The sequence below is a fragment of the Phocoena sinus genome, chromosome 16, assembly GCF_008692025.1.
Source record: "Phocoena sinus isolate mPhoSin1 chromosome 16, mPhoSin1.pri, whole genome shotgun sequence".
Classification (NCBI taxonomy): domain Eukaryota; kingdom Metazoa; phylum Chordata; class Mammalia; order Artiodactyla; family Phocoenidae; genus Phocoena; species Phocoena sinus.
Window position 1 is genome coordinate 58,326,575 of NC_045778.1, and position 21,377 is coordinate 58,347,951.

The 21,377-nt window shown below is 53.4% G+C and overlaps 1 protein-coding gene across 4 annotated transcripts; it reads right to left on the minus strand.

Moving 5' to 3' along the window:
- Positions 1 to 2,773: 2,773 nt before the first annotated feature.
- KCNIP2 (potassium voltage-gated channel interacting protein 2) lies at positions 2,774 to 20,899 on the minus strand. 4 transcript variants are annotated; one of them, XM_032609183.1, is made up of 8 exons: positions 16,515 to 16,720; positions 5,878 to 6,002; positions 5,406 to 5,475; positions 5,167 to 5,237; positions 4,938 to 5,045; positions 4,649 to 4,753; positions 4,452 to 4,514; positions 2,774 to 4,157 (listed from the first exon to the last, which is right to left on the minus strand). In XM_032609183.1, exons 1-8 carry the CDS (start codon positions 16,600 to 16,602, stop codon positions 4,110 to 4,112), a joined length of 678 nt encoding a protein of 225 aa, XP_032465074.1. In that variant the 5' UTR covers positions 16,603 to 16,720; the 3' UTR covers positions 2,774 to 4,109. The 4 variants fall into 4 exon arrangements, with proteins under 4 accessions (XP_032465074.1, XP_032465072.1, XP_032465071.1 ...); XM_032609181.1 differs by lacking the exon at positions 16,515 to 16,720 and adding an exon at positions 10,738 to 10,930; XM_032609180.1 differs by lacking the exon at positions 16,515 to 16,720 and adding an exon at positions 10,738 to 10,930 and having other exon boundaries at positions 2,784 to 4,514.
- Between the last annotated feature and the right edge of the window lie 478 nt (positions 20,900 to 21,377).

A 21,377-nucleotide genomic window follows, 5' to 3' on the forward strand; every position in this document is an offset into this window, starting at 1 on the left:
ATTCCAGCTGACCCCAGCCCTCAGTCTCATGACACTCTCCTCTCTGCTTCATACTTTACACTGTGGCAACTTCTAGCAAGTCATCAGCCACAATTTCATCTACTCTCCATAGCCAACACTCTGGTGTCTATGACCCAGGCAAGATGCACCTTCCATATCTGTACTTCTCAAACTTGAAGGGCAATTCTTGCCACACACTTTCTCTCTGTACCACACCTCCACCCGCCCAGCACGTACAACAGGAATCAGAGCCTAGTAGGCCTACGATAAACATTTGAGGAATGAACAAGATAGGGTCCTGCTCTCACAGAGCTTACATTCTGCTTGTGGAAACAGTAACAAATTCAGTACACACACAGGAACTCAGTTTGTGATGAGTGCCTTGAAGGAAGGAAATCTAGTGATATGAAGAGTAACCACAGCAAGGAAGGGTCTTCTTCAGATGGATGAATAAGTAATAATCTAGTTAAGCAATGATAGTGGCGTAGACTAGGAACAGCAATGGAGAGAGATGGTGCACCTTTGATGGCGGAATTAGTGGTTTTTTTTTTTTTTTTTTCCGGCCCCACCACACGGCTTGCAGGATCTTAGTTCCCCAACCAGGGATCCAGGGATTGAACCTGGCCCTGGGCAGTGAAAGCACCGAGTCCTAACCACTGATGCGCCCCCCCCCCAGGGAATTCCCCAGGATTGGTGATGAATTACAGGGGAGTAGAGGGAGAGTGAGTGAGAGGAAGAAAGGAAGACTCTTACATTTTGACCTGAGCAACTAGGTAGTTGGTTTATTGAGATGGCGAGGACTGGGAAGGCATGAATCAAAGCTCCATTTTGAACATGTTAAGTATGACCATTACAGATCCACATGGATACGTCAAACAGGCAATTGGATATATGGGTCTTGGAACTCAGAGGAGAATTCTGGGGATAAAAACTCAGGAGTCACCTGCATACAGATAGTGTTTAAAGCCATGGGATTGGATGTGATATGGAAAAGAGGCTCAGGTCTCAGCTGTGGGGCCCAGTGTTTAATATTCCAGTTGAGAAGGATGAGTCATCAAGGGAGGGATGAGAAGGGATGGCCAGAAAGGTAAAAGGAAAACCAGGAGAGTATGAAATACTGGAAGGCAATAAAGAAGTGTTTTGAGATGGGGCAGCTAACAACATTCAGAATCCAACCAGTGGCCAGAAAAAAATGATCAGAATGCCAACCTCCTGTTTTTTTCTGATTTCCTAGAAATTCTGGGGTACTTCTCATTTCCTAGAAATTCTCAGCTTCAGACTTCAATTTCCCTTAAGCTTGGATCTACCCTAAAATATAGACTGTCTCCATACCTAACCCAGTTATATACATACACTCACCATGTCCACTTATCCAAATCTTACAGTTATTCATACAATTATGGAATGCCTATTATGTGCCAGGCCCCAGGATAGGATGGGGAGGGGGAAAAAAAACCTAGTCTGGGCACTCAAGGAGCCCTCAGGAGCTTACAGTGTATCGAAAAAGACAATCACTCAAATAAATGTACTTAAATATACAGTTACAAACTGAGAAGTGCCATGAAGGAAAAGTATAGGGCAACATGAGAGCCTGTCACAGTGTCACCTTGTCTGGATTATGCATGACATGCACAGCATCCATCTTTCACACACAAATTTTTACTGTGCCCCAATGCCACCCTGAACAGAGACTTGGGGGATTGGGTCTAGTAGTATCAATCAAGTATCAATCCTCGTGTAAACTCACCAGGTGACCTTAAGCAAGTCCTCTCCGCTCTTTGGGCCTTTTTCTTCTTCTGTACAATGGAAGGCTGAGAGGTAGACTAGATCACAGGTTCTTAACTTAGGGCCCATGGATGGGCTTCAGGGACACAAAAATATATGGAAAAGTGTGTTGGTTTTTTTTTTTTTTTCTAGACAGTGGGCCCACAACTTTAATTAGATCCTTCAGAGGGGTTGTGACCCAAAGAAACCCAAGGACCTAAGGAGCAGACAGTTGTGTGATGATGTGAGCAGTGAAACCAGATGACAAAATGATGGAATCTGGAAGTAAGTTTTTGTTTCTTGGACACCCATACCCTTCCCTTGACCTTGTCAACATGTACAGTGTTGGGAGAGAAGGCCTGATCCCCCTCCTATGGATAGTGAAGCTTAATCACCACATAATGGTGCCCTAGAGAAAGGATGAGAGGAACTTACCATTGGCGGCCCCTCTCCAGGAGCAGAACAAAGAAAGGTTCCCACCCCGCACAGGAAGTTTCTATTACCCTTTGTGTCACCTGCTCCACGGTGACCTGCCCTGGGTCCACTTCATCTGCTCCCCCATCATTCTTGGCTGCAGTATAGACACAAATGTACCTCCATACTAGAGGCAAGGTTGGGATGTTTATACAAAGGAACTTTCATTAGAAACTAAAGGGAATTCCCCTCTCAAAAGAAAACACTGAAATTAACAAAGATGTCTGTAAATTAGAAATTCTGGATTTGACTTGTAAGAATGTTTAGCCAAAAGACAGCTTGCTTGGCATAGTCTTCAGGACATCAATCACCTTCCTCTTCCTTGTCTCCTCTAAGGATGTGGGAGGGAGATTCGGGGGCCTCTCTGAGGTCCAGTAGGTTTCCAACCCTTCCAGAACCTGTGCCTTGATCTCCTGCCAAGGGTTGGCCATACTATAGGAAAGGAAGCATTTTCTCTGGAATCCAAAAGGCTGTATGAATTATGGGTTGTGAGTTATGTGCGGGGTAGGAGAGACAAAAAGGCAGACAGAGCCTGTGCATAGCCATTGTGTTTTATTGGATCCGGTGTACTTCTTATTTTACAAAAATTACAGAGGAACCAAAAATGCAAAGCAGTCAACAGTGTTCTGATAGGAAAGGGGGCTCCCTGGGGACCCTCCCCTCAGATCACAGCTGACTGGGAGAGTGAGCTAAACGGGACAAGCAGATATATTAAGGGGTGGCGGCACGGCAGGGGTGCTGACAGTGAGGTGGGACCTGGGTCCTATGGTTCCTGCCTTCAAGGTGTGCTCAGGGGCATCTCTGGGTAGATTGAATAGAGCAAGAGGAGACTCTGGGTGGGCAATTAGGAGGCTATGTCGGGGGGCAGGAATAGAGCCTGGGTATATCACAGAGTCTAATAAATGCCCCCACACTGGGTTCAAATCTATGCCTGCCTCCTTCCTTCCTTTTTCTTCTAAGGCATCCACTGTGTTGTCCCTGACTTACTCTGTGCCTCCAAGTCGAGAGGAAATGGCAAATGAAAACTTAAGTTGTAGCCATCAGAGAGGGTAGGCTGAAACTTTGGCAGGTATCAGCCAAGACAGCTCCCACCTATCTTCCCCCCCGCTGCCACCACCACTACACAAACAGGAAGGGAGGAGAGGAGGGAATGAGCCAAACACCAGGATCCCAGACTCTCCTGGGATACTTGGAAATTTTCTGGGGTATTTCCAAGGAAACAAGGTCTTCTGAAGAGCCTGGAAATTCATATTCTGACAGCTTTGAACGGCAGACCTGTAGAGCTCAAAGCTATAGCCTGGCATGCTCTCACTGATAATCCCCAGGCCCTTCTGTTCTCTAACCCAGCTACCTCCTAGGACCTAAGCACTGGCTCAGGCCCAAGATTACTCCCTCTACATTCTTGTCCACCTCCTACAGGGCTCTCAAAGGCCCTGGTCTGAAAGGCCAGTCAGTGCCAAGGACAGAACAGCCTTTCTGATAAGGGGGGTCTTAGGGGAAATGGTTATGAGATCAGGGATGGGGGAAGCACCATAGCAGGAGACATTTTGTCTAGCATTGTGGTTTCTCAAGTGGGGGTGGAAGGGGGAGGACCACTCAATTCCTATAGCAGGGGCACCCTCAGCACTGAGTTTCAGGCAGGAAGGGGGAGCTGTTGGGAGTTGGGAACACCCCACAGATACACTCTGCCCACTCTATAGCCCCCTCAGCTCCAGCAATCTGGACCACTGACTCCCCAGGCTCTTGGATTCCTATAGCCCCCAGGGTAGAGCTAGGATGAGGACAGACCTGGGAAGAGAAGGGTGAGGTCCACCCGGACTAGGGCTACAGCATGGTCCCCCCAGGACAACTGACCCCCCTCTCCTGGGGAGCTAGATGACATTGTCAAAGAGCTGCATGGACCTCATGATGTTCTCGTCCTGTAGCCGTGGTGGGAGAGAGGCAGATTGGAGAGAAAGAAAAAGAGCTTATCAGAGACAGGGAGAAGGACACTGACTCAGAAATGGGGACATTCAGAGACAGAGAGAGGCAGTGAGGAAGGAGACACCCAGAGAGGTGGGGAAGGGACAGGCCTCCCCAAGTTATGAAGGAAAAAGATTCAGAGGTGGCGGTGAGTTAGGGAAATAGTACTCTGCCCAAAGGAGCCTTCTCTTACATCATTGAATCAGGCCCTGAGTCCAGACCAGGAAAATGTAGAGGGCAGGGCCCTGTACCTTTTGACAAGATTCAATGAATTCCTCAATAGTCACCACGCCATCTTTGTTCCTGTCCATCTTCTGCAAAAAGGTAGTCAGGTAGGGAAAACAGAAGGGATGACAGGAGAGAGGCAGGCAGAACTCGGTTAAGTTCCCTTCTGGGACCTCACCTCCTTCCCTTCACTCTAAAACCCAGCCTACCCAGTCCCAGGCACCTGGAAGAAGCTCTCCACGTGTTCCCTTGGGGCCTCCTCCCGGAGTGCAGGATATGTATACTTGCCCATCATGTCATAGATGGACTTCATGATATCAAGCATTTCCTGTTAGGCCGAGAGAGAAGAGGATCCCTCCTCAGAGCCTCCAGCCTCCAAACTAGAAGGCCTAGAGCCTAGGGCAGACCCCACCCCTTGCTGGTGATGTATATGTGGGTCACATTTCCCTCCTATGGGCTCTTTACACCTCCCACACACATACAACCCCTCCAGCTGTTCAGTTGCCTTGTACCTCCTTGGTGATGCAACCATCCTTGTTGAGGTCATACAGGTTGAAAGCCCAGTTCAGCCTGTCATCTGTGGTTCCCCGAAGAATCACTGACAAACCAGCCACAAAGTCCTAGGAAGGAGGCAGGGGAAAATGGGTCTTCTGATACCTTTCACCCAACCCTCTCTCTGGGTCTGGCCTGGCCCTGAAGCCCCAGGAAACATGCTTCCCTGGCCCACAGTCTCCAGCTCACCTCAAAACTGACTGAGCCATCATGGTTGGTGTCAAAGGCATTGAAGAGAAAAGTGGCATATGTGCTGGAGTCTGCAGGATAAGTATGGATGAGTAAGCTTGGCTTCCAGACAGGAGAGGACTTCCTGCCTCCCTACCTCTGTGGGGCTCCTCAAACCCCATTCACTTGGCATTTCCAGCCCTCTCCCCAAGTCAGCCTAGAGATGGACAGCTGCTTCTTCTCAGGACTTGTCCCCTCACCTCCTTGAGGAAAGAACTGGGAATAAATCTGCTTGAAGTTCTCCTCATTGACAATTCCGCTGGGACATTCCTGGGGGTAGCGTAGGGAAGGAAACCAGACTGAAGGAAGAGACAAAACCCCCTTCCACTCACCGCCCCTCCCCCCCCCAGGTTCCCACCCAACCCTCCCTGTCCAGAGACTCCCAGAGAGAGGGAAAATCTTCGTGTCTCCAGGGGGCTCACCATGTAGCTCTTCTCCTGGAGGAAAGACTTCTCCCAAGTGCACAAATAAAAAACACAGAACTGACAGACCAATCTACAGGCTCCGCCCCTTCTCAAACCAGCAGGAACCTAGAAGTTTGGTCTGTGGTGGAAGGGGAGCTGTCCCTTCTCCTCCCCTCCCCTGTCACTCCTCAAAGCCTCCAGGCCAACCTTTCAGAAAAGTCCTGGATAGGCCCTGCCCCTCCCCAGTTTGGTTCTGCTTTGCACTCACGTTTTTGAAACCCCGGTACAGGACCTGTAGCTCTTTGCGCGTGAACTTGGTTTGCTCCTGCAGCTGCTCCAGACCCTCGGGCCGGTGACACACGGTGGACAGTTCAAACTCATCCTCCACGCTGTCTGCGGGGTGGGGGCGGTTGGGGGGGACAGCCGCGCCTCAGGCCTGTCCCCCACGACCCCTCTTCAAAATCACTGAACCATCCATTCCCCCCATATCCGACGCCGGAGACCAGCCGGCCAGTTCCCCGGACCCAGAGCCAAGAAGATGCTGGTCGGCTTCGAGGTATATCAGCGGGCCCAGGCCAAGGCCAGGCCTGGCCCCAGAGCCCGGGGTCTGAGTCAGCGCTGGCCCCTGGGCCCTTGATCCATGGTTGGAGGGGAAGGCCCCCAGCCCAGTCTTTGTCCCAGAAGGCCAGGAGTAGGAAAATTGGGTTGGAGAGGGGGCTTCTGAGGGTTCGAGCTCTGGGCCTCCCCTTACCAACTCAGATCCGCCCGGTCTCACCCTTGCCCCGCCCAGATCCTTCCCTCCAGCCAAGCCCCGCCTATCCCAGCCATGCCCGAGCCATGCCCCGCCCAGCTCCAGCCAAGCCCCCTCCACACCCCACTCCTGCCAGAGCACTAGTGTGCCTTAGAGAAGGCCACCACCCCTGGCCCCGTATCAGCCCCGCCCCTGTTCCCAACATCCATTCCCCAGGCAGGTGCCCCCACCCCAGGCTCCCGAAGTCCCCCGCCCCCGCCCCCACCAGGAGAGTAAGTCACCTGGGTCCAGCGGGCGGGGTCTGTGGGGGCGGAGGGAGGCTGGGGCGGCTAATGCTGAAGGGAGCGAACTGTCACCGAGAAAGCGGAGGACCCGGCCAGCTGCACACACCTCGCCCCTCACACTCACAGCAAATCTCACAGACCTGCGTGTTACAGTGCACACACCCTAGCCCCCCACGCGCACAGAGGCACACGTAACGAATGAGCACAGACACACACGAATCGGACCCCGCGCACATCCCCCTGCCCTTTTCCCGAATCGACCCCCATTGTGGGACCCAGCAGAATCAAACACAACGACCTTCTCAAATAATGAGTACAAACCGGTCCTTTATAGCTTGCAAAGATGCAGTATGTATAATCCTGTGAGGTGGGCAAAGCCCAAATGAGGAAACTGAGGCCTACAGACAAAGCGAGGTCACTCAACTGGGGACCAGGCTGGTACTAGGAAACTCAAGTACCCTGGCATCTGGAGGAAGGCGGGCTCCATCATTACACTTCCATCCATCTAGTCAAGGCATTGGTGACCTACATCTCAAGGCCCAAAACATGCCCAGGGGCGGGGAGGGCGGCCAGACACTAACCCCAGCTAAGCCACGCACAGACCCTCACAGCCGCCTGGTCCCACCCCTGCCACACTGGCCACGCTCACACAGGCTCAGAGTGGCCTCAGCCTGTCACACTGACCACGCCCAAACACCCAGATCCTGCCCATTTCGCACACCCAGATGGCCCATACACTCAGGCCCCGCCTCCAAACTGACCACGCCCACACATTCCGCTCTGCGCTGCGTAGCCACGCCCCCTCACACTCCTGGTTAGTCAGTGCCCAGCCCACCTCCGCCACATTGGTCACGCCCACACACACTCACGCAGGCCGGCTCCCCTCACACCGGTCACACCCCGACACATACGGGCCCCACCCCCGGAAGCACAGGAGAGGCACTTGCTTTCACTGACTGAGGGCAGGGCTTGGGGCCCGCAGCAAGGCAGCAGCTTGAGGAACCGCTGCTTCAGCGCTTTTTTAGTGGGCCCTGGAGGGTGGCCTGGGAAGAGAGAAGACCCCAGGAAGGTACATTAACCCCACTGTCCCTCTGTTCCTTGTACCCTCCCCACCATCACAAATCAACCCTGGCTGGGGGCGGGTGTTGGGGGGAAATGGGGGGTGGGTAATGGTGAGAGTAGCTGGGGCCGATTAGGGGAGTCCAGTGGGTTTCACAGGCATGGGAAGTCCACCAAGGTGGCTCCGCACCTTGTATAAAGGGACACAGCTGGGAACAGCGAGGTGGCCGGGGGTGGGGGGAGGAAGTAGCATTGGCCTCAGTCTTTGTTGACCCAGTGTCCTTGGCTCCAGTGCTACAGCTGGACCTCTGAGGGTGATGTCCAACCCGGGGGCTGCCTGCCTCTCTCACACACACACAGTGACAGGTGTGTATACATAGTATGATAAATCAGAGTGATGGATGCCACACAAGGACCGCTTGATACCTAGTACCTCATTCATACCCAGTGGCCTCCCAACACATGCACACACACACACAGACATACACACTTTGACCTAGTACTTCTTAATACAAACATATACAAATGTGACTGACCTGGGAAAAACATGACAGACATACATTAGGAACCATACAGGCCATCTTACACACAGCATGATCAAACCACACAAGAACACACAATGACCCTGGGACATCACATCACAGTGTGGTCACCATGACATATCAAGGTCACCACACATGCCCATATCATATTGTAACCTAGGTGCCCATGGCACCCAGATACCTAAGACTGCACCTCACCCACAGAACCTGCATTTGCCTTGGGTACACCCCCACCTTTCTTGCCTATAACCCCTCATTCCAAGGCACCTAGAATCTTCCCACCAGCAGAACAGAGTTCTCAGAGAACTCATCCACCCTAAAAGTGTGTCCCTTCCCAGTCTTTTCCAGTATGGCTTACTCTTTGAAGGTGAAATGATAGCAAACTTTCAGGCAATGACAGACCTTGGAGATGAGTATTTTGTTGTAATGTGGGACTACCCAGAGCCCACTGATCACAGTTCCCCTCACTTCCTCTTATTTACACATGTCCTACGGCTCTAATTGTATCCCAGGGAGACCCTCCAAGTTCCTGTTGTGTGTCTGTCTCCTGGCTGCACCCACCTCCAGACTCGAGGGCCAGAGCTCACTGGACCTGGCATACTGACTGAAGCTGGCCTCAGTCCATTCCTGGAGGGGCCCAATTTCCTTTAGTTGTAGATTGGCACCCCAGCTCCCTTGCAGGCCCTGCCTTCCAAGCCGGCTCCACCCTCAGGAAGATGCTGTGCTCCCAGAAGGGAACTGCTTGAAGTCAGCGCCTCCTCTCCCTCCCATTTGTCCTCTCTCCCCAGGAGCTATGGAGACGTGGAAGGGAGGCAGTGAGCTGGGTGAGGGATCGATGGCGGCCTGGCCTCTGGCCCAGGGCTCCATTAGCCTGGACTTTGGTTTCCCCAAGCCGATTGTGCCTCGGGCCTCTGGTGGTGTAGTAGCCTCTGGACTGGGGGTTGGCTCGCCCCGCCTCTCCCAACCTCCCCCTCTTCACACATCCCCCCATCTGGTCCCCTGCCTGCTCCAAGGACTCAGTCTCCTCTGGGCTCCTCTGAAGGTGGGAAGAGAAAGGGGGTGCCTTCAGCAGACAGGATGCCTCCCCCCTTCCCACCAATAGTCTAAAGGGCATGGAAAGTTAGAGCCCGACTGACTTCATCTTTTCAGGACTGGATGAATCCCAGTTCATCTAGGACCAATCCCTGCGACCCACCCCACCCCACCCCAATAAATGCAGCAGAGGATGGAGGGTAGACTAGGAGTTTTCTGTTCTTACGGAATTCTAGAGCAGGCAATTCACGGACCTTCTTCCCTAGCTCCTTTCACATTTTTTCAGTTCTCCCAGGTGTCTACCCTGCAGTCCTCTTATCATGGTTCTTGCCTGTTTTCCTGTAGCCATGCTATGGAGCTGCACAGGTCTCGGCATGAAGAAGAGGAAGAGGCTAAAACTCCCTGGGGAGGCAGAACATGTTCCCCTCTCTACCTCCAGTATCACTCTCCCCACCTGACTTTTGGGTTGGGTGGAGAATTGCCTTCCCACTTCCCACTCTAGACTCTGGAGCCCATTCTGCCCTTAGATCCTGAGAGGACCTGGGAGAGGCAAGGCGGCTTGGGAGGCAGGGTCCCTGATCCGATCCACCCCTCACTCTCCTACCAGATTTGTCTATGAATGTCTCATTCACAGTGATCCCACTCCTGTCCCTCCAGAACCCACCCCATCCCTAGCCTTGGGTATGGAGCTGGTATATCATCAGGGAACTCTGGGAATAGCCACACACACAATCAGATGCCCCAAGAGGCTCAGCCACACACTCCATGCCCCTCAGGCACAGTCACATCTGCCATCTCATAAAGCGACACACTCTGTCACTCAGACACATTAAATCACACCCCTGTCACATACACAGGCTCAAGTAGTCATACGTTTTGTCCTTTCTCACACACATGAACACACAGCCACACCCCCTGTATCTCTCACACACTGAGTCCACACACACCCTGTAACCCACGCCTACAAGGATGGAGGTGTGGCGAGTCACACACATCTTCAGAGCCATTGTGGGTCCCTGGCCCCAAAAGGGACTCCCCAGAAGTCTGGTGTTATCTCAGGACCCCTGGAACCTCCTTCCTCTATTCCAGATACCCCTGCCTGTCTCCAGACTTTTCCTCATTCCCCCCAGTCTCCCCTTATCCTCAATCCCAGTCCCCCCATGCTGTACCCCCTCATCACCTCCCTGGCTCCTGGCCCTCTCTCTTCACCTCCCTCAGACACCCAATCCCCCAGATTCCCTCCTCGCCTCCCCCAGGTCCAATCCTTGAGTCCCCCTCTTTGCCTCTCCCAGATGTCCTGTTCCCCCAACTCCTCTCCCGCAGATGTCCCATCCCATCACTAACCTGCTTACTCCTGCAGCCCTCACCCCAGTCATAAAGTCAGAGTAATCTTCTCCCCAACCCTGCAGGCCACTGTCCTTCTAGCCAGCAGGCCAGACATGCCCAGACACCTGGGTTACCTTCTAAGGAGACAGGCTCAAAGAGGCCAAACTGCTCCAGGACCTTGACAAACAGAGCGAGGACCACAAGCACAGCGACCATCTCCAGCCCTTCCAGGTTCATGGTGGGCCGGGGGCATGGCCCCACAGGCTGAGGCTGGCCCTCCCTACTCACACTTCCTCCCCCTCAGGCTCCCCAGCCTGAGTAGGACTGCCCGCAGTCTCCCTCCCCCTCTCGCTCCCCGGATCTCCTCCCTCTCCCCCTCCCCCCGCCTCCCCACAGGCCTCCCAGCCACAGCCTCCAAGCCACAGCCTCTTCCTCTTCACGGGGCCACTCCTGCCTGTCGATTGGTATCTCCTCCAGAGCTTTTGGTGTGAAGGCTATGGGCCAGGCCAGACCAGAGAAGGGGGGCAGTGCCCTGCCTCTGCCCCTGAGACAGCTTCCCTCAGACAGCCTGTGGCTACTCTGTACCAAAGAGAGGGGGCAGAGGGAAGACCTGTGCTTAGAGAGAAGGCAGGGAAGGGCAGGGTGTGTGTGTGTGTGTGTGTGTGTGTGTGTGAAACCAGGAGCTGCCCATGCATAAGTAATAGATGTGTGGGTCAGAATATGTTATGGGTGTCTGAGTGTTTTCTTGTGTGTATATTCCTGTATGTGTATGGAGAGTGTGTACCTCCTCTTACGTGTGTCTGTGTGTGTGTTTACACATGACTGTGCACCTGTCTTAGCGGTGTGTGTGGTGTATACGGGTATGTAACCTGGGTGTCTGTGGGGTGTGTGTGAGAGTGTACTGGAGTATTTCTGAGTGTGTATGGGGTGTGAGGTATCTGTATTTTAGCAGGGTTGTGGCATGCGGGTCTGAAGATTGGTAGTATGGATGTGTCATATAATTAGGAGTATGGGTCTATGGTGGTTGTGTAATTGTATCTGCATGAAAGTGTATGAGAATATAAGGGAGGAGAAGGTGGTGACCTCTCCAGTCAGGAGGACACCACCACCATCGATTGCGGTTGTCATGGAGACTGAGAGGCGGGAAGCACTCTCTTCCCACAGGCCACAGGGAAACTGAGGCCCAAGGGAGGGAGGATTAGGTCCAGTAGCCTGGGCAGGAAAACAGCCCCTTAGCCCTATCATGACCCTTTGGGGAGGGGACTTATTGCAGCTGCCTTTGGGACGCAGAGAATCAAGCTCCTTGGGAGAGGAGGGATGTGCTCTTCCTTTCCTCCTGGCAGGGGCCTCACCCAGGAGCTGCCAAAACCCTCCCTGTTCTTTGGGAATCTTTACTGAGCTGATGGAGAAACCCAGAGTAGGAGGGAAATCTGAACCTTCCAAGGGAGCCACACAGCCCCGCTGTATTCCTGGAGCCCCTCCCCCATCTTCCAGTCTCCCTCAAAGTGGTGGTGATGGCGGCGGTGGTGTCTGTAGTGGGGTGGGGAGAGGCTTGCAGAACCAGGGAGCCAGAAGATAAGAGCCTCTGGGTTACTGCCACAGCTGGCTAGGGATTGAGCACTCAGTATGTGCTAGATAATGTGCTATGTGCTTACAGACATTATCACATTGAATTTTCACAATAAACCTATGAAGGAGGTACTGTTATCCCCACATTATGGGTGGGAAAACTAGACAAAAGTAGCTTAAGAAAATCTCCAAGATCAATAAGTGTCAGAGCTCAATTTTAACCCAGGCTGACTCAGCCTGTGCGCTAAACCACCACGCTACACTGGCTCCTTTCATAGACAGCTTGCTCACACAGGAGGCCCAGTTTAGGGGGATTAACCCAAGGGACCCTTGCCACCTCGTCCAGCTCTAGGATGTGTTTCAGCCTCAATTGTGGGAGGGGGGTGGGGATGGGGGCTAGTCCCTACTGCTTCATTTGAGGTTCACGGATCTGCAGTTCTACATGGCCACCACTGGGGGGTCAGGAATTCATTTCACACCGTATCTTACCCCTTCCCTCTCCACCGACCCTTCCAACATCCTTGGGAAGGAGGGTATGCCTCCGGCAGGCTTGGTCCTCTGCTTGTCCCCCCTCTCTCCCCCAGGAAGAAGTCAATTCAGGGACTGTTTTTGGCTTCTCACACCTTTGGAGGTTACAGGTTTACAGATGAAATGAGCAAACCATCTCCCTCTCACCGTCCAAAATCCATGCCTGGGATTTAATACCCTTCCCCCACCCTCATCAGCAGATACCTTTTTTTGAGCCAGTTTTGCCTCCTCACTGTCCCCCAAACACACCAAACTCAGTGCTATCTCTGTGGCTTTGCTCCTGCTATTCCCTCTGCCTGGAATGAACTCCCTTTTGCTCTCCTATCCTACAGTTCTTACCTGTCCTTTAGAGACAGCTTAAATTCCCTTCCCTTCAGAGCCTCCAGCCCTCAGCAGGCTCCCAGCTACCTGAAATTCTACGGTAGCCCATTGGGCCCTCAAAACTCAGCACCTAAGTCTGTAATGTTATCAGTGGGAACAGTAAAAGGAGGCAGCGTAGCATGGTAGGTAACAGTGTGGGCCAGGGTGCCAGACTCCCTGGGTTCAAATCCCAGCTCTGCCCCTTGGAATTAACTGGGAAAGTTCTTAATCTCTCTGTGCCTCGGTTTCCTACCTCATATGGTTGCTAGGCCCTCCTAAATGAACTAATACACGGAAAGCTGTTAGAATAATTCCTAGCACAGAGTAATTGCTTATAATTGTTTACTGCCACTATTAATAATATTATATTCCCCCCTTACATATCTTAGCAATTTACAAAGCATTTCCACAAACACTGTTATTTCCATGTCTTCTCATGACAACCCCATGAGGTAGGCAGAGTGAATAGTATTGTGCCCATTTCACTGATGAGGTAAATGAGGCCCAGAAAGGTAAAGGAACTTGCTCAAGGTCACCTAGCTAAGAGGAGATGTTGCAAATTTGAACTCAGGTCTTTCTGGATCAGTCCTGTTTCCTCAATTAGATTCCAAGCTCCTAGAGGGCAAAGATGTTAAAAAATTGGACCTATACAAATTGAATGCCAGGCTCTGAGCTGGTGCCTGTGGAACAAAGGTGAACCAAACAGGGTTCTGGCTCTCCTGGGCAGGGAGAGACAGCCCACTGACAGAACTATAAGGTATCTACTCATTCAAAAAATATTTATTGTGTGCCTACTATGTGGTAGGAACTGTTCAAAGCAGGCCATGAAATGAGCCCTAGTCTTCTAACTGGGAGCCCAGGAAAAACCTGGAGAGGGTATTTTTTGAGCTGGTTCTTAAAGGATGGCTAAACTGTCAACAGTCTGCCTTAACAAAGGGACCAACATTTATTGAGCATGTTTTGTGTCCTTGATACTTTACACATGTTATCTCATTTAGTCCTCATAATAGACCTGAGGGGTAGGGTCTATTATTCCTGTGTTTACAGCTGAAATGGTCAGATTGAGTAGCAGTATACCCATTTTGCAGATGAAGGAACTGAAGCTCAGAGAAGTGATTGTCCCAAGATAACACAGATGATAAAGGATAGATCAAGACTTGAACCAGAACCAGTGATCTGCCAGCTCCCTCAGGCTGTCTCTCCAACGTGTGTGGAGGTGTCAAGGAATCCTGAGTGACTGCTGCTTAGTTGGTATTGGGGTAGATATGAGTGATAAGACCAGAAAGGGGCAGATTCCATGGAGCCTTGAATGCCAAGCCAGGCTATTTGATTGGAAAGAGGCAGAACAGCAGCATCTCCTTGCTCTCTGCTGCTGATTCACAGATGGACAGATTGACAACTGTTTAGCTGGTTGCCCTGTCTGCAGATCCTCCTCTTCCTTCTCTCACCCTCACCCTCAACCTTCAGAGACCTTGACCCAGCCTCACAGGACTCAAGGTCCTAAATCAACCAGGCCTCTGGTGAGAGGATCTGATAGAAGTGAAAGAGCAAGTTGTTTTTCAGGCTCTCTCCCCACCCCCCACCCCCACTCAGAGACCTCTCAAGTCTCTGGGCTCTGTGAGAAAGTTGCCCAGGTCTGTCCTCCCCAAGCATCCCTGTGCCACTTTGCTCTTCACCCAGAGGAGTGAAGTCTTTTTTTTTTTTTTTTGCGGTACACGGGCCTCTCACTGTTGTGACCTCTCCCGTTGTGGAGCACAGGCTCCGGACGCGCAGGCTCGGCGGCCATGGCTCACGGGCCCAGCCGCTCCGCGGCATGTGGGATCTTCCCGGACCGGGGCACGAACCCGTGTCCCCTGCATCGGCAGGCAGACTCTCAACCACTGCGCCACCAGGGAAGCCCCAGGAGTGAAGTCTTAATGAAAATACTTCAGGCAGAGTGGAGGCTGAAGGGAAAACTATCTTGAAGCATTAAGTAAGCCCTCCCTTAGATCCCTCAAATCTCACCACGGAGATACACCTATCATTTAGTTATTTACCTCCCAAAGTTCAAACCCAGAGAAATACTGCCTAATGAAGGGGGCCCATAGTATGTAACTGTCCCACTTTCCCGTCTGCCCTTGCTCCCCTAGTGAAGAACCCAACCAGTAAAGACCCTTCTGTCAGCCCTCCAGCCCACTCCATCCCCAACCAGGCCAGAAGACAGAGCAGCCCCCAGCTGCATCAGGTAATTAATGATCTCCCTAGGCCCTGGGGCTATTTTAGGGCCTGGAAGTCATGCCTGCTATGATTGAGAGCTGGCCCCGCCTGGCTCCAGCCATCTGTCACTTGAGACAGGCCCAAGCAGGGGGCTTGGAGGACACATGCTTCCCAAGAGACATCCAAGCATGGCTTTGGCTCAGCCCCATCTCCTCTCCTTCTGGGAGCACATTGTAAGGGGAGGCCTGCTTATACTCCAGGGGCTCAAGGGGATACTGTGCAGACAGCCAGAGAACTACAGATCCCAGAATGCCACCAGGCTAGGATGTTTTGGTCTCCCCAGGTCAGGTGGGGAGGAGTTGCTGGGTTCTGTGGGCCCTGCCCAGGCAGCTCTAAGGAAGCCCAAGTGGAGGTGTGCATAATCTCAGCAGTGCCACGATATGATATCCACAATCCATGTCATAAATTGAACAAATCCCACACCAAGGTACAACCTTATGAAGTCTATACAGCTAACTTAGTGTGACTCAGGAACCCCCAACCCAACTCTAAAGCATAGAACTCCAGGTACATGCAGTCTTAGTGTCACAGAATTCCAGGGATACGTAACCCTAGGGGTGCACAGCCCCAGTGATCACAACCCCATTGAGGCACCAACCCCCTTAATACAGACTCCCAGAGATAGACAAAATGGTGACATACAATCCTTATGCCACACAAGTCTATCCATCCATCATGCATAAACTCACTAGCTGAGTTCATGTTGGTCCAGTCCCACCTCAGGATTTTTTCCTGAGTCTGCACACTGCCCCTAGGCATCTTAAGATCCCATTAAACTAAGCAATTCAGTAAAGAGCTTTGCCTTTTCCCTGCTCTGCTGCAAGCTTCCTCCCTTCATCCCTGTGAGGGGCCTTGCCCCTTACATTCACCTTCTTGAGGCCCCCACCTCTGCTCTCAGTAAGGAGTCCTGCACCTCTGCTCTCAGTAAGGAGCCCTGCCCCCTCTTCCACCATTGTGAGGGACGATGATGCCCCTTCTCCTTTCCTCTTTAAAGACCCCTATGTCCTTCACCTTCTCTTTAAGGGACCCTATCCCAAGCTCCGCTTCTGTTGGAGTCTTGCCCTTTAAACTCTTTTCTTTGAAGGATCCTGCCCCTTCCATCTCTGTGAGGGGCTCTTTCTCTCCCCACCTCTGTAAGGTTCCTATCCCACTTCGCTTACTTTTTGAGGGATCCAGCCCTTTCCTCCCTTCCTCATACCTGGCGACAGCGACCCAGTCACCAGCTGGTAGAGGGATCGCGCTGCCTGCCCCAACGGGCTCCGGCACCTGCGGGGGCATCTGTTCATGGTCCTGCGGTGAGCACAGAGGTCAAGCTCCGCCCCCAAGGCCCGGGGCGTTCTGATCTCCGCCCCCAACGGAGTGGGCCCTGCGTGGGCGGCGCGGGAGGGCCGGACCCATAGGACCAGGATCTCAGGCAACAGAGCCTCGTTCCGCTTCCCGTCTTCTCCTGGCCACACGAGGGGAACTCACCCTGGCCCCAGCGCCTAAAGCACCCGCCCCCCAAATTCACAGACTCGGGCGGGGCGGGGCCGGAGGGGAGGGGCGGCACGGACTCTCCCTCACAGCCTTCTCTGGGAATATTTTCTGAATTTCCGGTGGGGAAGGGGGCACCCGCGGTTTTTGAAAAATGAGCTGGGGAGGGAATGAACATTATCTTTCATTGCCCCGCTTCATCCCCTCATTCTCTGCCTGTCACACCCCTCCTCTTCCCATTTTGACACAAAGATGCGAAGGGGTTTAGACGACCTAGTTGTCATGGCAACTCCCCACACTTCCATACTTCCTGGACCAATGGGCGCGAGAGTAGGAGGGAAGAGGAGGAACTGACCAGTGTATTGGAGTGACAAAGGGGCTGCAGGGACGTGCCCCTACTGGTCTGTCTGCTGGCTCTGAATATCTTTTTCTTGTAACTGTTTTGTGTCCCTGTGTCCTGGTCCGGCGGGTTCACACTCTCCCCTCATACGCCGATTGTCAGCCAGATGCATCGAGAAGCCCCCCTACCCACAGTCCTGGCCCTGGACTCATCCCTATCTGGTTATACCCAAAGTAAACCCTTCCAGGACCCACTAACGCCTTTAAACTCCTGACAGAGCCTATGGGGATCCCACTCTTCCGACTGGGATCCCGTATTTTTGGCTGAAAATCCTACATTTACGTGGCGAGAGTCACCCCTGAACTCCACGGAACCTTGCCACTTGATTTGGCAACATCCTCATCTGGAATCAGCTCCGCAAGCATGGCTCCTCTAAAACCACACGGGGGCGCGCCAGTCCGGGAACGATATTTATGGCCGGAGGGACGCAACTCCGGAGATCCCAGGCCGGGACCCGAGCTCAGGACTTGGCCAGCCAGGTCCCAACTCTCTCCTCATCTTCTCCAGTCCTCTCCTTGCTTCCAGCTTGGACAGGACCGCAGCGGATCTCTGCCTTTTCCCACCTCGCCGCACTGCCAATAGGTCCTGCCGGGCCCGGAGGTGCTAGATGCGGGGCGGGGCGAGGTGGGGTTCAGATTGTTTTCTCCTAAAAGTCTCCTCCAGGTTTTTTTTTTTTTTTTTGCGGTACACGGGCCTCTCACTGTTGTGGCCTCTCCCGTTGCGGAGCACAGGCTCCGGACGCGCAGGCTCAGCGGCCACGGCTCACGGGCGCAGCCGCTCCGCGGCATGTGGGATCTTCCCGGACCGGGGCACGAACCCGTGTCCCCTGCATCGGCAGGCGGACTCTCAACCACTGCGCCACCAGGGAAGCCCCCCAGATTTGTTTTGAGCCAGGGGTGGGAGTGGGTAAGGAAAGAGGCTGGGGCAACCCAGGATGACCTGAGGTATGACTTTAGCGCCCCCTCCCTGTCAGCCTGATAGGCCGGGATGACTGAAGCCAAAGAATACCCCCAGGTCCGATTCCAGGAATCCCGCCTGCACAAGGAAGGAACATTGGGAATTTGGCCGGCCCTGCTGCACTTCCGCCTTGCAAGAGCTTCAGCACCGCGGACAACGACTCCCCATCCGGCTTCAGCTCAGGCGTCTCCGAGCACCCACCGCCTTAACACCGGCTTCCCAACCCCACTTATCTCCCGCTGTAAGATAAGCCCTCCTTCGAAAGGAGAGCTCCTGGTAGTCTTATTTCTACTTCCCAAGTCGCGTGTGGAGCTATCTACAGCGAGGATGCTGATGACGTGGAACACGATTCTTGATGCTTGTCAACATTTGAACTTTCTATTTCCCTTGGAGGGCAGGCAGGTGGAAAGTAGTATTTCCCATTTTACAGATGAAAAAAAATGAGGCCCAGAGAGCAAAAGTCATACAGAGCTGGTATTCACACTTCTATTCCTGCACCTTCCCGTACAAGGGCTTCCCCACTTCCACCCAGTCTCTGATTCAAATAGCCAAGTGGGGAGCAGATGATTCCACTAAAGGGGAGAATCAGTTAAAGCAGGAAGAAAACACTGATTAATGTGGTGCTAATGAGGGCGCTGGGGGCCTTACTACTCTCAAGGATCCTGAGTTGGTGAGAACACAGCCTAAAGCAGAGCTAGTCACCTGGACCTTTGTAATCCATCCAGGCCTGAGGCACATCTAGGGCACATCTGGGGCCTGCCTGAGTGGAAGGGCTCCCCCTTCTGGGAGTCTGGGCATAGGGACGAGAACCTCCCCAGGGTGTGTTAGTCAGGGAGACACTTTTTCAAGGCGTTACAACCTAGTCCTCTCCTCATCCCCAAGTCTTAACCTTACTCTCCTCAAGACAAGGACAAGGATCATGGCCTCCCTTCACCTCCCCAGCTTGTTTCAGACACAGGGCAGACAGTCTCCCTACTCCCATTCTCTGTTGGAGTTCTTGGGCAGGCTGCACAATGAGAGACAGAAACACACGTATATGGAAATGTACACAAGGTGACACAGTCACCCACACAAACACGTGGATCTGCCTACCAAACCCAGGAATATGCACAGGCACAGATGTACTGGTCTCACATACCTCCCCAGTGTGGGAGAGAGAGGATGCCTGAGAAGCAAAGTGGTTTGGGGGGATACTTAGAAGGGGAGGCCACATGGCACCTCCCAGGCCTAGAGCTTCTATCTCTGGGTCTGGAGGGGAGGCTAGAGGGTTTGTTTTCCTCTGGGTTTGGGTGAAGTTCTGGGAGGGTTGAAGGAGCTTCAGTTGTAAGAATGATCTCTAAATACTTTGTGTGTGGGGGGTGCTGATCCAGCATTAACCAAAGCCTCCCCACAGGAGCTGGTGACACTCCTGGAAGCCAGGCTGGGTAGATGGACACCAGAGTCCTTCCTTGGGTCGACCGGGGCTATTTGTGGAAAACATGGGGAAGCAGTGGTGTGCACTAAAGACCCCCTTCTGCCCCAGGAAGCCAAAGAGGCAGCAAGGGTAAGACATGCCATAGACACTCACAGAGCCCCACTGCAGACATCACCACGTGAAAGTACACAATCAGTATCAAACACCAATGTAACCCGCACAGTCTCACAATTAAAACACAACACAACCCACTTTAACACATGCTTGTCCCAGGAGGTTCACAGTCATAAAGTCTTACAAAGAGACATACCACTATAAAGTGAAGACCTGACACATACTGGTAGTCACATGCCTCTTCATACAGAAAATCACACACTCAAAGCACAGAGTTGCACACAGAACAGAGATACTTGGTTAAAACAACTTCATTAGTACAATCAGGGTCCTACACAACCTCACTGAAACATCTGACAAGACATACAATTGCACAATCACAGGCAATCACACTCACCCTGGCTGTCACCAAGCCCAGGGCACATGGCAACCAGCTGTGGGAGGCGCACACACGTATATACACACAGACACAAAGAATGACAGGCGCTCTCGCACGTAACACCTCCCACTATAGACACCCTCCTAGCCTTGTGTCATGCATGCCCACACCTGCTGCCTCTCCCCACCTGCCCACGTGCTCCACCCCCAACACTTCCACCACCACCACCACCCCCGCGGGACCCAAGGCTTTGAACCTCAGTGTCCTGCCGCCCAGAACAGCCGGGAGGGTACCTGGGAATGGGTCAGAGTGTGGGTAAGGGCCTGGCAGGGGTTAGAGGGGCTTAAGGGTCTGGGGGGATGGAATCTACCCTCCTTCCCCCGACCCCCAAGCCACTGACTCACCCGTGAGCTGGTCATAGGATCCGTCCAGGTCTCGGGAATCGGACAAACTCTCCTTACGGCCCTGGCCCCGCATGGCCCCCGGCGCCCCCCTCCCGTCCCAACGTGGGCCGTGGGAGGGGGCGCCGGGTGGCTGGGATAGAGAATTCACACGGCGCCCCCTGGCGGTTTAGTGCGCTGCCGGGGGCTGGGGGCTGGAGAGTCAGCGCTTGGGCTAAGAGCCTGGGGACCGCCGCGGTCTAGGGCCCACCTGGGGATCCTGGGGCAGGAGCGGGAGGCTTGGACAGTAGGTGAGCGCAGAGCCGGAGGCAGAGTGGAGCGGAGAAGAGCCCGGAGCTGGAGCCGAGCCGCCTCTCCTCCCGCCCCCTCCCCGCGGCTGTCACCGCCACCTCCCCCCTTTGGCGCTGCCGGGATTGGCTCCCCCTACCCCCGCCCCCTCCTCTTTGCAGTTCGGGGGAGGCACCCGGTGAAAGGGTGAGCTGAGAAGTGCGGGGAGGAAGACGAGCTCTCTGGCAACACTACCCCCTAAACCTGAAGTCCCGGGTCTTGCGGGTGGAGGAGGGAACAGGGCCAGAAAGGCTCCGCTAGGAGGAATCCCCGCCCCCGATTCTCAGCACTCCTTCCCCTACTCTCAGCACTGGCCCGGGTACGTTTGAGTTCCCTGTTCGGTCTCCCTGTCAGCCCCTATTTTCTCTGTTGTTCTCCACCCATGTATGAGTCTCTCTGGCCCCCACCAGTGCCCACCCTGCTTGAAGGGGGTTAGGGATGCAAAGGTCAACTCAGCCTCTAACGCAGGCTTATCTCAGGCCAGTGGACTACAATTTTCTCTTCTCTTGGAAGGACCCCTACCCTCACCCACTCCAGGACCCTGTCTCTGAGCCCTATTCACTCTCAAGGTGCCTTCTTCCCTGATCTAATGACCC